General features: G+C 41.7%; 1 protein-coding gene across 1 annotated transcript in view; it reads left to right on the plus strand.

The window, feature by feature from the left end:
• The window catches only part of Ctsk (cathepsin K), an 8,350-nt gene extending 4,504 nt beyond the window's left edge, over positions 1-3,846 (plus strand). Inside the window, exons 6-8 of the mRNA XM_004632387.2 lie at positions 2,253-2,418; positions 2,669-2,774; positions 3,565-3,846. Coding sequence (XP_004632444.1) covers positions 2,253-2,418; positions 2,669-2,774; positions 3,565-3,664 — 372 coding nt within the window. The 3' untranslated portion in view covers positions 3,665-3,846. The remainder of the gene's footprint in view (positions 1-2,252; positions 2,419-2,668; positions 2,775-3,564) is intronic.
• Positions 3,847-15,544: the final 11,698 nt, after the last annotated feature.

Genomic DNA, 15,544 nt, shown 5'->3' on the forward strand with positions numbered 1-15,544 from the left:
AACTTGAGGTGATCCTCCTGCCTCAGCCTCCTGAGTGCTGGGAGTATAGGCATGCAGGACCATGCCTGGCCATGTGGCTTTGTTTTTTATGAGCTCAGTGGAATCTGGGTAACATTTAAGCACATTATATAAGTTAAAATGCTATCATGTATAAGATGAGAGAAAAAAGTTATTTCATATTTAGTATAATTTTAGAGGTAAAGGATTACCTCTCTTTCTCTATGATTCTTTAGTAATAGGATTTTTTTTCTCTAAAAAGAGACAATCTGAGGGTAAAATATACATGGGGATGATGAGTAACATAATATGAGTCTGAGGGATAAAAATCAGTGGCTGCCATGTACTAAGCCACATAGTTGATGCATCTGTTTATTTTTGTGCTAGGAAACAAACTCAGGACCTCACGCTTGCTGGGCAGACACTGTGCCACTGAGCTATATCCCCAGATGGTACATTTATTTTTAATCCTCATAATAGCATTGTAAGGTAGACTTGACTTCATTTTATAGGGAATGAAATGAAAATGTAAGAAGGTAAAAGAACATGCTCCAGTTCATACCACTGATACATTGCAGAGATAAAAAAAGAGTCTTTTTATTTGACACGGACTTTCCTTGTAACATGTTTGAGAAATCTGTAGTAGGCAAAAATTGACTCTTAGGATATGTGTATATAAACTTTACTGGATAATGTACACTTTAGCTGTTTCTTAAAGAATTTGGGAAAATTTTTATTTCTACCTGCATGTGTAAGAATTTTGAGACAAGATCTCACTAAACTGCCCAGGAAGGCCTCGGATTTGTAATCCTCCTGACTCAGTCTCTCTGGTAGCTGTGAATGTGCACACTGAGCCCAAAAGAGCCTGTTGCATGTTTTGCTTGTCTGCTTTTTTTGACTTTTGAGATGAGGTCTTTCTATGTAGCTCTAGCTGGCCTTGAACTCTGTAGCCTAGGCTATAACTGAACTCATGGCAGCCTTCCTGCCTGAGCCTTCCATGTGCTGGGATTACAGGTGTGTACCACCACACCCAGCCCTTGTGCAGTTTTTCACAGCAGGAGGCAGCAGAGGTTTGGCTCAGATGGCAGAGAGCAAAGGGATCTTGAGAAATGATAAGATAGACTACTACAATCTTAGGCAAATGCTCTACTGCTGAGCTACATCCCCATCCCTTACAATACTAGAATATCATGTCGATTACTGCCATTACTATTAATAGTTAAATAGCATGCTCTTCTTGTAAGGATACCCTTAAGGTTTGGAAGGGATCTTATGTAATGAGTTGCCAAATAATTGTGGCTTGTTGATGAACATATTGCTAATTAGACCTGAAAAATGTGGATTTGGAAGGCCACAAATTAAATCGCCTAGTCATTAAGCTATTTTTGTGTCATGCTACATGCTTTTATTTCTATGAGGAGGATATAATCCAGCAAAACTCTTCCTCACGCTTGCATTTCTGAGGCAAAAGCCCAGTTCTTCCCACTATTGGGCTTTGGCCTTGGCCTTCTCCCTACACTGCACCTGACACCTCCCTGCCCTCTGAGGCTCACACGTTCTCAAAGGCCAAAAGATGCCTTGTGTCTTACTTGTGTGTGTATTGGGGGCGGGGGTGCTGGGGATGAACCTAGAGCCTTCATACTGATCTACATCCTCAGTCCTGTTTTGGGTTTGTTCTTAGACAGGATCTTGCTAAGTTGCCCGGGCTAAAACATGTAACCCTCTTGTCTCAGCCTACCATGCCTGCCTATGACTTGTGCCTTTTACATAAATCTTATTTAGGAAATCATTTTTTACCTTGAAGTAATAAAAGCGTAACTCTTCTTTAAATGTTTTAGTTTTCCTTCTATGTTTATGTCTTTAAACCATTTGAAGTTGATGTTTGTGTGTGGGTGAAGGTAGGAATCCCTCTTCATAGTTTTTGTTCTCTCTCTCTCTCTCTCTCTCTCTCTCTCTCTCTCTCTCTCTCTCTCTCTCTCTCTCTCTCTCTCTCTCTCTCCCCCCCTCTCCCCGGAACTGGAGATTGAACTCAGGCCCTTGCGCTTGCCAGGGAAGCACTTATTCCAATGAGCCATCTTCCTGGCCTTCCACTGAGCCATCTCCCTAGCCCTTTCTAGTTTTCTAAAATGGTGACAGTTACAGACTGTTACTTCAGTGCTGCTACTCAAAACTTTGGTTGAGTTTCTCACTGATCAACTCACTGCCCATTGCTTTGTTCCAATCCTGTTACAACCTCATTTCCTCATTTCTCCCAGGATGAAAGCTGTATGTACAACCCAACAGGTAAGGCAGCTAAGTGCCGGGGATACAGAGAGATCCCTGTGGGCAACGAGAAGGCGCTCAAGAGAGCTGTGGCCCGTGTGGGACCCATCTCCGTGGCCATTGATGCAAGCCTGACCTCCTTCCAGTTCTACAGCAAGGGTAAGGAGCCCTTGAAGAGTGCACTCTGGATGTGCAGGCGCAGCGTTCTGCAGGCCCAACTGTTCTCAGTGCAATACCTAGCTTTCATATTTGAACTCAGTTTGCCAGAGAGAAGTTGATGGCAGCCACAGTGCAAACCATCGCTGTGCTCAGCCTGCCAGGAAGGGACAACATTCTAGTGTCTCTTAGACTGGGAGGCCCACAGGGCAGCTCTGGGGTGACAAAGAGCCTCAGCATGGTTGTTTTCCAGGTGTGTATTATGATGAAAGCTGCAATGGTGAAGATCTGAATCATGCAGTGCTGGCAGTGGGGTATGGGATCCAGAGGGGCAACAAGCACTGGATACTTAAAAACAGGTAATGAGGGAATACTGCTTATGTCAGGTAATGACCGTGTGACACTCAACAGTACTTCAGTTTCCCAGAATTTTTTCCTTTCTCCTAAATGAAGAGAAATTGCCTCAGGCTCTTCAGTTGTACCTTCCACTCAGAGTCTTACTTCTGAAGCTGGCATTGGGTGGTCAGACAGTAGTACTCAAGAGTGTTCCGCACTGATCCGTGTGCAAGGTACACAGTACAAACACACGAGCAAATATCTGCATCTCGCCATCACAGCCCGATTAGAAGGACGGCCGACTCCCCAGGACATGAGTAGCACAGAGAAGCAGCTCATTTCCTTCAGACTCTCCTAGTTTTGTCTACCACAGCCTTAGCCTCTCTTGCCACAATGAAGTTCAAACTCTTCAGACTTGCAGTGCAGATAATTCAACCTTGGGTCGCTCTTCCTTACCAGACCTAGCTCCCATTCCACTCTGCCACGCACTGCTTTCAGCCACATGATCCTGACGTGGCCTGCTGTCTTGCCTCTGCTGTCAGCCTCGTACCTGTACACGGCCCCCCATTCCCACGGGCCCAAATTCTGCCGTCTTTGGGCCTCAGCCCTTTGTCTTCCTCTTGATCAGTAGCACTCTTTTCTACCTTTGAGATGGTAGCATCATACATACTTTTATTTCCCCATGACCTTGAACACTTTAAAGTAAAATCATTTTGCTCAATTTTGTATGTCATTAGTACCTAGCACAGTATATAGTAAGAGCTCTAAAGAATAAACTGAAGTACTAAGTATTCTTTTTGATTGGTCCTACAGCTGGGGAGAAAACTGGGGAAACAAAGGCTACGTTCTCTTGGCTCGAAATAAGAACAATGCATGTGGCATTGCCAACCTGGCCAGCTTCCCCAAGATGTGACCGCAGCCAGCCAGCCTCATTCTGCTCTTGTATTCCCACTTGATGGTGCCGTATCATGATGTGTCTTGGAGGGAGCTGTGTGCCATTCTTGAAACAGACAAGGCAACACCGAGACTGTTTCGTTCTTCATTCACCGGTGCTTCAAGCAATGCCCACTACTTTTCTTCTCTCACCTGAGGCCCTTTTCTTTAGGCCCTTTTCTCTGGGTTTTTCTGAGGGGTGTGGGTGCCTGGGTAAGAGAAGTGACCGTAGCCTTCCCTGACCATATTGTCCTGGGTCTGATGCCATGGAGGCCTTCTGGTGGGCTGGATTCTCGCGCACTAGGACTGCCTAGCCTTAAGTGCCCTGGAAGACTGGGGCAACCTGACGTCACAGCTTCTGAGTTCCCTTTCATATACTCAAGGTAGAGATTTCTGTTTTCCACTGCAGTTCACAAATATATTTGTAAGTCTTTCGTGAAAGTTCACATGACAGAAGAAATGTCTTCTTTTTCCTTTGCATTTTTGAAATAAAGTATTTATCTGTTGTCTACAGTGTAATAAACAGCATTTAGTACATATTGGTTTTGTGTTGCTAGTGTGCAAGCTGTTGGGATACAAGAAGATGACTAACAGTATTCCCTGTCCTTGATATACTCACGGCCTGACTGGAAAGACTGCCACATAGTCATTCCAGTTCCTTTCTGTGTTGTTCCTTCAGCTGGCAGCAGGCAGGTGCTCGCTCTGCACTGAGACTTGTTCTGAGTCTGCGGGACTAAGGAGGCCTCAGTATTAATACTGTCTGCATGTGTGCCTGACCCAGGGACCAGCAGACCCAAGTCTTGAAAATACCTTAGATCTGTTTCTCGAGTTCAACTTCTGAACGTCTAAACTTTCGCACTCACCAAAAGAGGAAATTTGAATTCTTTACTAGTATTTTCCAGCAAGCATTAATTCTAAAAGATTAAATCTGCATAATTTGCTTGACCTTTTTTCACAAAATATTTTATCAGAAACCTTTTTGTTGATTTTTTGGGGTGTGAGTGTGTGTGCGCGTGCGTGCACATGTGTGTGTTTAATGAGTCAGGATCTTACTGTGTAGTTCAAGCTGGCCTTGAACTCACAGTGATCCTCCTGCCTCAGCCTTCCCAGTGCTGGGATTACAGTCGTGAGCCACCACATCTGGCAAAAGTCATATTTATTTACTATTTACCCCATGTCAAGAATTCTTATTTCTTTGTGTGTAAAAAAAATGTTTCAGTAAATATTTGCTAACATGTGTTAAGGAATATTAAGTCTATTAAGGCGGTGATCCTAAGAATTAACATCATGTTTTTGAAAATACCATTTAATGGGTAGAATTCTCAACCTGACTAACTCTATTCTGATATCTTTGAACTCAGCAACTACATTGAGGACAGCAGTATGTAATACTAAAACCATGCTTGAAGAACCTGTCATTTTGGTCTGCTAAATGCTAACTGCTTCTAATCTCATATCAATTAGTGCTAGTCTCTCTTTAAAGTAAATCTTTGTTTAAAAAAAGTAATAAAATTAGAAACAAGAAAAAAAAAGGAATATTAAGTCTAGGAGTCTTAATCATAGTAATAGTGATTTAGTGGGACATACTTGTAATCCCAGCTACTTGAGAGACTGAAGCAGGAAGATTTTTTTTGAGCCCAGGATTCTCAGTTCAGTCTGGGCAACACAATAAGCTCCTTTGCCAAAAACCAAAAAGTTTTAGAGAATAAATAATCATTATTTAAAAGATAACTGTCTTTTGAAAACTAAGCATTTTAAAATGAGTTCTATAGATGTTTTTGAAGATTAAAAAGGTTTAAAAACTTTTAAAAAGAACATGGTAATTTATGATAGAGACAGATACAAACAATACTACCCATAGTGAAAATAAATGGTCAAGAGTGGGTCATTACATACTAGGATTTTAGGTGAGGCTCTATTAAAGCCCTTAAAATCTCTTCTCTCTCTCTCTCCCTCTCCCTCTCTCTCTCCCTCTCCTTCTCCCTCCCTCCTTCGCTCCCTCTCCCTCAGTTGAAGAACAAGTTGGAGATGTAGTCTATAATCCTAGCACTCAAGAGGCTGAGCAGAAGAATCACTGCAAGTCTGAGGCCAGGCAGGACTAGCTACAGTGACCTTGTCTCAGAAGAACAAAACAAGCAGGTGTGGTAGCGCACAACTGTAATCCCAGCACTTTGTTAGCCAGAGACAGGAGGATTGCTGTGAGTTTCAGCCCAGTCTGAGCTACACAGTAAGTTCAAAGCCAGGCTAAACTATACAGGGAGATGCTGGAGAGACAGAGACAGAGAGACACAGACAGACAAACAGAAATGCAAGAGAATGGAAGAAAATCAACCACTGACAGATGTGTAGGCACGAGTGCATGCATGCTCAGCAGTTCACAGGTATTTTTATAGAATGTTGAAAGGACTGAAAGCAAGCTGGAGGAGTGTCTGACTCTGCTGGCAAATTCTACATAGACTGTACTTTCATCTGGGTGGTGGGTGGCTTGAGGCAGGAGGGTAGCAAGTTTGGCCCAGCATGTCCTGTCTGAAAATAAAGAAGACTGAGATGGTGTGGTGTAAAGGCCCTGTGTTCAATTCCCAGAACTGAAAATAAAATCCTTTGATATTTCCTTTTGTGTGTATATATGGACAACACATTTGTTCCATTTATTTCTAAACATATTTGGGGTTTATTTCTAGTGTTTTTCCCTCGTTCATTATGATGTATATCTCTGTATACTTTAGCGTATCACATTTAATTACTGGAGCTTTATAATTGGTTTTTTTAATCTGGTAGGATTTATCTTTTCTGTTCTAGAAAATTTCCTAAATGTTTCTGCTTTTTAATTTTTTCTATATGATCTTTAGAATTAGCTTCTCAAATTATCAAGAATCCTAGTGTTTTTATTTTAATTATACTAAATTTACATCTTAACTGAGGAAAATTTACTTCTGTCTTTTCTGGAATGACCCGGTCCCCGTGAAGGAACACTGGGCCCAAGATGCTCTGACACTAGATCGAGGCACACTGTCCCGGGTAACGCCCAGCGCACGTTAATTAGGGACTGAGTGACAGAAGTGTGGTCCCAGGAAGCAGCAAGACCAGTGGACAGGGCCGGAGAGATGGCTCAGTAGAATAAGTGCTTCTTCTGTGTGGTAAGCACAAGGGCCTGAGTTCAATCCCTGGTTCCACAAATAAATACCGCTGGACCCCTGTGATCCTGGTCAGAAGTAGGGGCATTTGTAATGGGCAGAACAAAATTGATCTCATCCACACTGGGCTGTACTAGTAAGGTTGGCAGAGCACCCTGGCGGTTTTATTTATAGTATGCTGGAAAATAGAACGGGGCTACTCAGGAATAGCCATGCAGCCAGGCCAACTTCAATCCATAAACGAAGACTAAGATGCTTTAAATATTTTTTAAGGTATTCTTTATGATTTTTTGCAGATCATGCTACTATATTAAATTTTTTTCTAGAAAGTTTGCCTCTTAATACATTTTTTTTTTTTTGGCAGATGAAAATGGAATTATTTCTAATTTATCTTGTAGTTGGATGTATTTGTATACTTGGAAGATACTGGTTTATTATGCTGGTTTTATACTAAGCTACCTTATCCTGAATTCTATCTTTTTAACTTTTCAACTGATTCTCTTTGATGGGGAACAGGTATATAAGTACATGAAGTGCAAATTTTACTCCTACTTTTTACCCTAATTTCTCATTTGTCTATTTATATCAGGTAATTCCTCCAAAATGATACTAAGGAATACAGAAAGGTCCTGACCTAGAGACATGATTATTTTGTAGATGCTGAAATTCTACTGTAAACATGTGCATAATTTAACTAGTCTCCATTCAGTAGGCGTACAGTTTTCAGTATTCTCAGCTATAAATAGTTTTGCAATTAGTGATTAATTTTGCCACAAAGACATTTTAACATGATTATACAATCTAATCTGCCATTTTTTATTTCAAATTTCTTTCATAATCCTGATATTAGGTACCATTTTTTGAGCTTTACAGTACATCTCACACAATGGGGGATAATTTATATCCTGGGGTACTTTATACTCTGTTCCCTTACCTCCTCCATTCTATTTATATTAAACAGTCTACCCCACCTAACCTAGCTGGTGACTGAGCCAAGACTCAGACTCAGGTGCTTTCTGTTTTTCTAAATTTTATTATCTACTTTGTTTTATGTATTTTATTTTTTATAGATTTGATAGGATAAAGGTGCTGTGCTTTTGCACATGATAAGATCATGTGTAGAAAATTCTAAGGAATTAACTGAAAAGCAATTACAACTAATCAAATGAGTTCTACATAGTTGCAGGATATGAGATTAACATGCAAATTAATTTTTTTCTGGCAGTAACATTGAATAAACTGAAAAACTAAGAAAACAAGTCGATTTTACAATAGCATCAAAAAGAATAACATACTTAGGAATGAATTTAATAAGAAGAGCAAAATTTATACTCTGAAGCTACAAAAAGAAATTAAGAAAACTAAACAAATGGAAAACATCTCACATTCATGTACTGGAAGACACTATTGTTAAAGTGGCAGTACTTCTAAATTTGATTGACAGATTTAAAATGATTGCTATCAAATTCCCAACTGGATTTTTGCAGAAATTTTATAATCTGGCCCTAAAATTAATATGGACCTTCAAGGGATCCAAAATAACCAAAACAATAGTGATGAAGCACAAAGTTGGGAGACTCACACCCCAACTTTAAAGTCTACTATAGACCTTAGTAAATAAAACTGTGGCCTAGGCCTATGCAAGTAGGCACCATGTACACATCTCAGGCAGAAGGTAGTGTGCAGGACACCCTAGCCGTTGGCTGCTCACAGTAGACAGGATGCCTTCTGGCTCTCAGAGACCAGCAGAGCCCCCTGTTCTCCCCATATTTCTGAACATCCTGACATGGGCCTAGCAAATAGGCTCATGACTTCGTTACATTCCTTGACCTCTAGCATGAGCCCAAGGAGCATGGGCTCTGACTGCTTTAAGGTGACCATTGAAGATGATGCCATAGCCGTTACAAATCGTTAGCATCGTGCCTCTCCTCCCATGGGCTGTGGCAGCCCCGCTGGTTCCATCAAGGCCTGTACGTGTTCACAAACTCTCCCTCCCACAACTGATTGGGGAAAAGTTCAGTTATAACCTTGTAGTTACCAACTTTTTTTTTTTTTTTTTTTTAACCGGGGATTGAACTCAGGCCTTTGCTCTTGCCAGAGAAGCACTTATTCTACTGAGCCATCTCCCCGGGGCCTAGGAGTTACCAACTTTGACCACTCCCCAAATTCTAGGAAGGCAAAAGAGAATGGTGGCCATCCGTGGCTCTGCCCACTCCATTCTTGAGCGTGTACTTTCCTTACCAATAGAAGGAAATCTAGTGAGACTGAAACCAACTGTCTGATAATAGATACATATCATAGAATTAAGAATATAGAAATAAATCCTTATACTTGTGTTCAGTTGACATGGAGTGCCACGATAGCTCAATAAGAGGAAGAATGGACTTCTCAATAAACCGTGCCACGGCAACTGCATAGCACTTGCAAAAGAATGAAGCTGGAACATAACCCCCCAACACCATATTCAAAATTAATATAAAGTGGTTAAAAAATTCAGACTCTGAGAACTGCAATAAAGATAACTGCAAGACAGCTAACCAGTGAGAGAAGCGAGATCTCTAGGAATCAAGGAAGAGGTGACAGGAGAGCGGAAAATGGAGAAACAGGCAGTGTAGAGAAAACAAAAAAGCACCTACGACACCAAACCCAGCTCCAAGTACAGTGGGAATCTTTTTTTTTTTTTTTTTTTTTTTTTTAATGTATTTGGTACAGGGTCTCAGTACATACCCTGGACTCATAGAGATCCCTGTTTTCAGCCTCCCCAGAGCTGGGATTAAAAGTGTGAGCCACTATGTCCGGATTTCGTGGCTGGTTCAGTGTGCTGGGGGATGGAGCTGGCATGATGCGGTGCTGGAAGCAGGCACATAGTGCGCTGAGCTATCTCGCTGGCCTTGCAGTGGGAATCTTGACTCTACAAACACAAGGCAAGCCCAGAGAGGGCTGGCAACCCCCGTAATAAGTAAGCAATAGCCAGGTGTGGTGGTACATGCCTGTAGCGCCAACATTTGGGAGGCTGAGGCAGGAAAATCACTGTGAGTTTGATACCAACCTGAGCTACAAGATGAGTTTAAGGCCAGCCTGAACTGCATAGTGAAACCCTGTCTCAAAAATACAAAAACAAAAGCCACAGACTGACAATGCCAGCCTCAGGGAAAACCCTGATCATTGCAAGCTTTGAGCCAGGCGGGAATTTACTCTGAAAGTGACTCCTGGCTGCATAACCTCAGGAAGGAAATCTGCAATGCTTGTCAGTGTCTCACAGTGTAACTAGAAGCCATTTGAAAAGAGACATATTGTTTGAGAATGATCACTCCAGTGATGAGAAGTTACAAAACAACCATACTTGAGGGTCCCCAGGGACACCCTGCCTTAGAGACTAGGTAAGAGATGGTCAAAGAGACAGTCATGGAGTGGGAGGGTTAACTGTAGACCATGGAGAGGTACAGGCAATGGGCAGCCAGTACTGGAGGGCACAGTGGTAGGCAATCAGCAGCAGCAGAAACACTGAAAATCACAGCCAGGATTTGGAGGCAGATTTATTTTATGTCAACAGGCACTGAGTGGGATCATTCCCAGAAGGCCCCCGATCTCTGGTGGTCTAGGGTTTATACTGGATAAGCAGGAAGTACAGAGGCAGAGTGGTCTATCAATTGGGGATTGGTTTCTACAATGGGTATCAGTAACCAGCTGTGCATCACAGTGACCAGCTGTTTCTAAGAGACAGAAACAACTGGAACTGGAACAGGAACTGTTACCTGGGCAGAAACTGAAGTGCACTGGCTGGGGGTGGGGGTGGGGACATTTTCTGTTAGACCCCACCACCCACTGTGTGAGGAGCAAGGCCCTTTCAGTGTGGTATTCTAAGGGAGATGGGTCCAAAAGTGTTAGGATCCAGACCATTGTGTTGCTTGGTTCTCCCTGCAGCACAAAACTCAGTGATCTGTTGGTGTTCACCAACTGCCAGCATGTTGAAGGTTATAACATGGCTTGGAGTTTGCCACATCTTTGTGGCAAGGAGCAACTGGGGCACCTCATCTGCACACATCCACAAAGCTAGTTGGGGAGAGCAGGCTGTGGGTGCAGAGAAGGAAACAAACGTTAAGAGCTTCTGAGTGAATACAGCTCCAAGGCAGATGGCATGCTGTTGACTGACCAACCCAGTGACAAAGGCAGTGTTGGGGTCAGCGTTCACACAGCAACAGACAGTTCAATGGGTGTGGAAACACAAGCCCCAGTTAACTCCCTAGCCCTCCCTGTACCTGGGGGATCCCAGGACTACAGGTTCTGGAAAGTAATCCCATCCAAATGTTATTATAGGCAGCTAAGTTAGAGATTAATTATAGTCAGAAGGGTTGGGCCCTAAAGGAAGTCAGATCAAAAAGTAGAGACATCAGCACTGTGGCTGCCAGAGAAGAGAACCAGGACTCGGGGAGATGCAATAGCTAGGGCTGCAACAAAAACAGCAACCCGAGATTAGCACCACCTTGTCCAAGGGTCCAGCCGGGCATCATGTACATAGGTGGGTGACCAAAACTTCTGAACATTTGGACAAATACTCCCCTTTGTCACTTCCATGTATCCTTGCTACATGACTCATTTCCCTGTTGTATTGATGGTGAACCTTTTAGGAACTAGTGCCTAACTGCAACCCCAGACCCATTTATTTATTACAGAGTGCCAGCACTACAATTAAACCTGAATACTGAGGTTTTGGTTTTAAAAAATAACTCATACATTAAACATCTTGCATCTTAAGAACACAATGGCGGAGCTTTTTAGTGAGACAAAAAAGCTTTTTATTGAAAGGTAAAAGTTTATTTTTGCATAATGTGATCTTTGCTGTTGTATGCATGGTAATAATTTGTCAGATGGTGGCTTGTACTTGGTTAGCTTGATCATTTATATCTATGCTTTCATCATGTGTTCTTGCCCAAGTGGCTCTTGCAGTTGGGGTTGGACAGCAAGAGAATGGAAAAATAAGAGACAGAAAGCTGAGGTCAGGTGGAGCCCTCTCTCCTGATAGGTGGAAAGGAACTGCTTGACCACTTTAGGGCATTTATTTATACATTTGGTAGTTTGACGTCACATGATATCTTTTTGGCCCAGCAACTGATTGTCTTGGGGCTTGGTGCTCTCTAGACCAAAGCAGCTTGTCTGTGTTGATTGCCTCAGGAGCTCTTGGATAGGTCTTGCCTCACCCCCACACATGTGATCAATTTCCAGCTTCAGCCACTGCCTCCACTCATGGAAGAGCCGGCCGCCTCTTATAAGTGATGAGCGTAAGTGATGACTAACATGACTTTGCTGTGTGCAGGACTCAGTATTTATCAGTATTTCTGCTAAGTGGCATCTCAGAGATGTGCTGCGTAATTTTATCCTTGTTTGGAAAAATCACAAAAAAGAGAATCACTCCTAGGCAACATAGTCATTTTGATAAAATCTTCATCAGAGAGGGGCTTAATGTGTTTTGTTATATACAGTGAAATTTGAAAGCTAGAGGCTATTATATGATTTGTTTTCAAATGACAGTTGCAAAAACTAAGATATGGGGAATATTTCCTTAATTTCCCTTCAGTTCCACCAAGTTCTGCAACGCTTTTGTAGTTGGTGTGAAAGCGCTGACATTTCATGTGTCCTTATACAGAATACATAACACAGAACACACGACGCTTTCCCATGCATTCAGTCACTCCAAACAACTCTGCCCAGGCCCCTTGCAATGATCTTCCACTGTTTTCAGTTTTGTTTTTTGTTTTTTTTTCCCTATGTCATTTCCTGGTGTTCAAGATCTGGAGCCTGGAAAAACACAAAATTTTTAAAAATGAATCCCCAATACAAATCTCTCCCTATACCAAAAATAATTAATGCTATTAGTTAATGCTAAAGAATTCCTAAATTGATAATCTATGGCTGTGATTCTCAGCTTGGGTTCTTATAGAATTTGCTGATTCTGAGCACAAGCACAATGGGGCAGTGTTCTACTGACCACCAGCTTTTGGCCTGCTCTGAAAAGGGATCTGAGTGCATTTCCTACCATGTAGGGGCTTCTGCCCCACAGAAATCAAGGCCAGTATGAATATATCTATATCTATATCTATATCTATATTCTTAGTCTTAATAAATTCTTCACAAAAAACTAAATATGAGGCTGCAGATTGAAATATGCCAGGAGGACAAAACAACATTAAAGAAAATCAGTCTTTTAATTCAAGCATCTCTTTGCTAACTCTTTCATATTAAACTTCAAATTGTCATAAGAAAATGCAAAGCTAAAATCTTGTGTTAATAAAAATAAATGCATTACAACTCACAGCCAGTCCAAGCAATTATATACATTCGTGGCAGCACACTCATGGGGATGCGAAGGCCTGGACAAGTCACAGATGACGAGTTGCAGCTTATGGCACCCTCGCCTTTCCGAGCATGCACATGGACCCTGTGTGCACTGCTGTCTGATGCTCAGCTGCTGAGGCAGTGCTGGGGCTACTTGGCTCATGTGCCAACAGAAGGCTCTGCGTGCCTGCTGCAGCACACGTGCCATAGGTCTGCCACCACTGCCCTACTGGATCAATATTAGCTAAGTGGCTAGATTTGTGATCCTCTAGGTTGATTGTAGCTTGACCCATAATGTGATTTTTCTGTATAAATTACCCTTGACAGAGGGCCTGAGTGATCACCTATTCAGGACTCCTCCCGGAAGTCAAGGAGTCATTATTTCCCTTATTTCCAATAAAATTCTCTTAACTTCTTCCTTTGATTCATGACTTCATTCCTCAGTGTGAGACCATGGACATGGTAAATTTGTTATCTAACCAATCAAGAGTCGTACTTTCCTATATCACAGACACTTTGTCATACAGGAATTTTTTTGATTTATCTTTTTCTCTCTTGCTTTTTTCTTTTTTTCCTTCCTCTGTTTTCTCTCTCTCTGAAAAAAATTTTTTAATCTTTATTTATTTGGTATAGGGTCTTGCTACACAGCTCAGACTCGTAGTGATCCTCTTGTCTCGGCCTCCGCAGTGCTGGGATTATAGGCACGCACCTATGCTTGATTTCTGGGCCGGCAGGGCACATCCAGGGTTCTGGAGATGGCACGGCACGCTCCACCAGGGATTGAACCCAGGTTCATGTGCTTGCCAGGCAAGCACTTAGACCACCAAGCTATCTCTCCAGCTCTCTCTTCTTTTTATTTCTCTTTTCTTTTTCTTTTTTCTCTTCTCTTTTCCTTCTTTCCTTCCTTCCTTCCTGTTTGCTATTTTTGGTTACCTTTTTGTCTTTTGGAGCCAGGGTTTCACTATGCAGTTCAGGCTGGCCTTGAACTCACTTTGTAGTCCAGACCTGGTCTCATACTTGCAGCAATCTTTTTTGTTTTTTTCGTGTGTAAACATTTTTAGTTGTTTTGTTCTTGTTTTTGTTTCTCCCTTCTTTCCTTCCTGTCTTCACCAGTTTTTCAAAGCTTCGGCAATCTTCCTTTGGGCTTCCACCTTGCTCCTAATCTCTTCCTTCTTTTCTCTTATTTATTTTATTTTATTTATGTGTGTGTGTGTGTGTGTGTGTGTGTGTGTGTGTGTGGCCAGCTCAGCCCACCAGGGGGCGGGGCTGGCTGGCATGTGGTGCTGGGGGATTGAACCTTGGTCCCTGTGCTTTGCTAAGCTTGTTCTAAGTAGGTGCTTTAGACCACTGAGCCATCTCACCAGCCCTCTTCTTTTCTCTTGATATTTTCCTGTTATTCCTCTAAAAATTTTCCCCTTAAGGTAAAATCTCTCCTCTTAGTGGATATTTACTGTAAATAATATTCTAATTTTTCTTAGATTTTATTACAGAACTATAAATCTTACACATTTTAGCCAAGGTGGCATAGTTGTGACCAATCAATGGATCTTTCTTGTATGACAATACCTGTGTTGTCTGGGTGTCATAAATATTACTATGGTATAGAGGGTGTCAGGTCAAACAGGCAGCAACACTTCATCCCTAATAGACTGAGGAGGCAGAATCCTGGGACAGAGTCAAAAGCTAAGGCCAGCAATGTATAGAATACATCTCTGAAAAGCAGTTCATTTCCTAAAAAGGGTTTGATACAAGTAATAAAGCTACCTGTCATAAGCAATTTACAAGCCTCACTACAGAAAATAATAAACAAAAAATATAAAATGAGAAAACACAGAAGCAATATACAATTCATAATTCACATCTCACCTAAGGCAAATTAAGGGGGCACTGAGGTAAAAGAAATCAAAAGCCACCCAACTATATTTTATGAAATGGCAGCAGTAGAATTAACAAAACAGATCAAAAAGTCTCTTGCCAAAAAATAAAAGACAGACATAACTAAAGAGATGATGGCCTTAATGAAGGAAATGATTAGTGATTCTAGAGTAGATACAGATTAAAAAAGAGAAGGGGGAAGCTTAGGAAAGACAGAAACCATGAACATCAGACATAGGAAAGAACCATATTCCATTTAAAAAAAAGACTCAAATACAAATCCGGAAGATTAAAACTTCTCCTGAATGTATATGCTGTATAATCATTCAATGTGAAAATAGACTGTCACATCTAGAAGAGAGGATTGAAGATGGCAATTACCAAATGAAAGTCCTCTTAAAAATAGCAAGGGGGCCATGAAAAATCAATCCAACAGCTGCTAGAAATGCAAGGAAGACTAATCAAAAAGACTAACTGAGGGGCTGGTGAGATGGTTCAGTGGTCTAAAGCACCTACTT

The sequence above is a fragment of the Octodon degus genome, unplaced genomic scaffold (genome assembly GCF_000260255.1).
Source record: "Octodon degus isolate 3935 unplaced genomic scaffold, OctDeg1.0 scaffold00048, whole genome shotgun sequence".
Lineage (NCBI taxonomy): Eukaryota > Metazoa > Chordata > Mammalia > Rodentia > Octodontidae > Octodon > Octodon degus.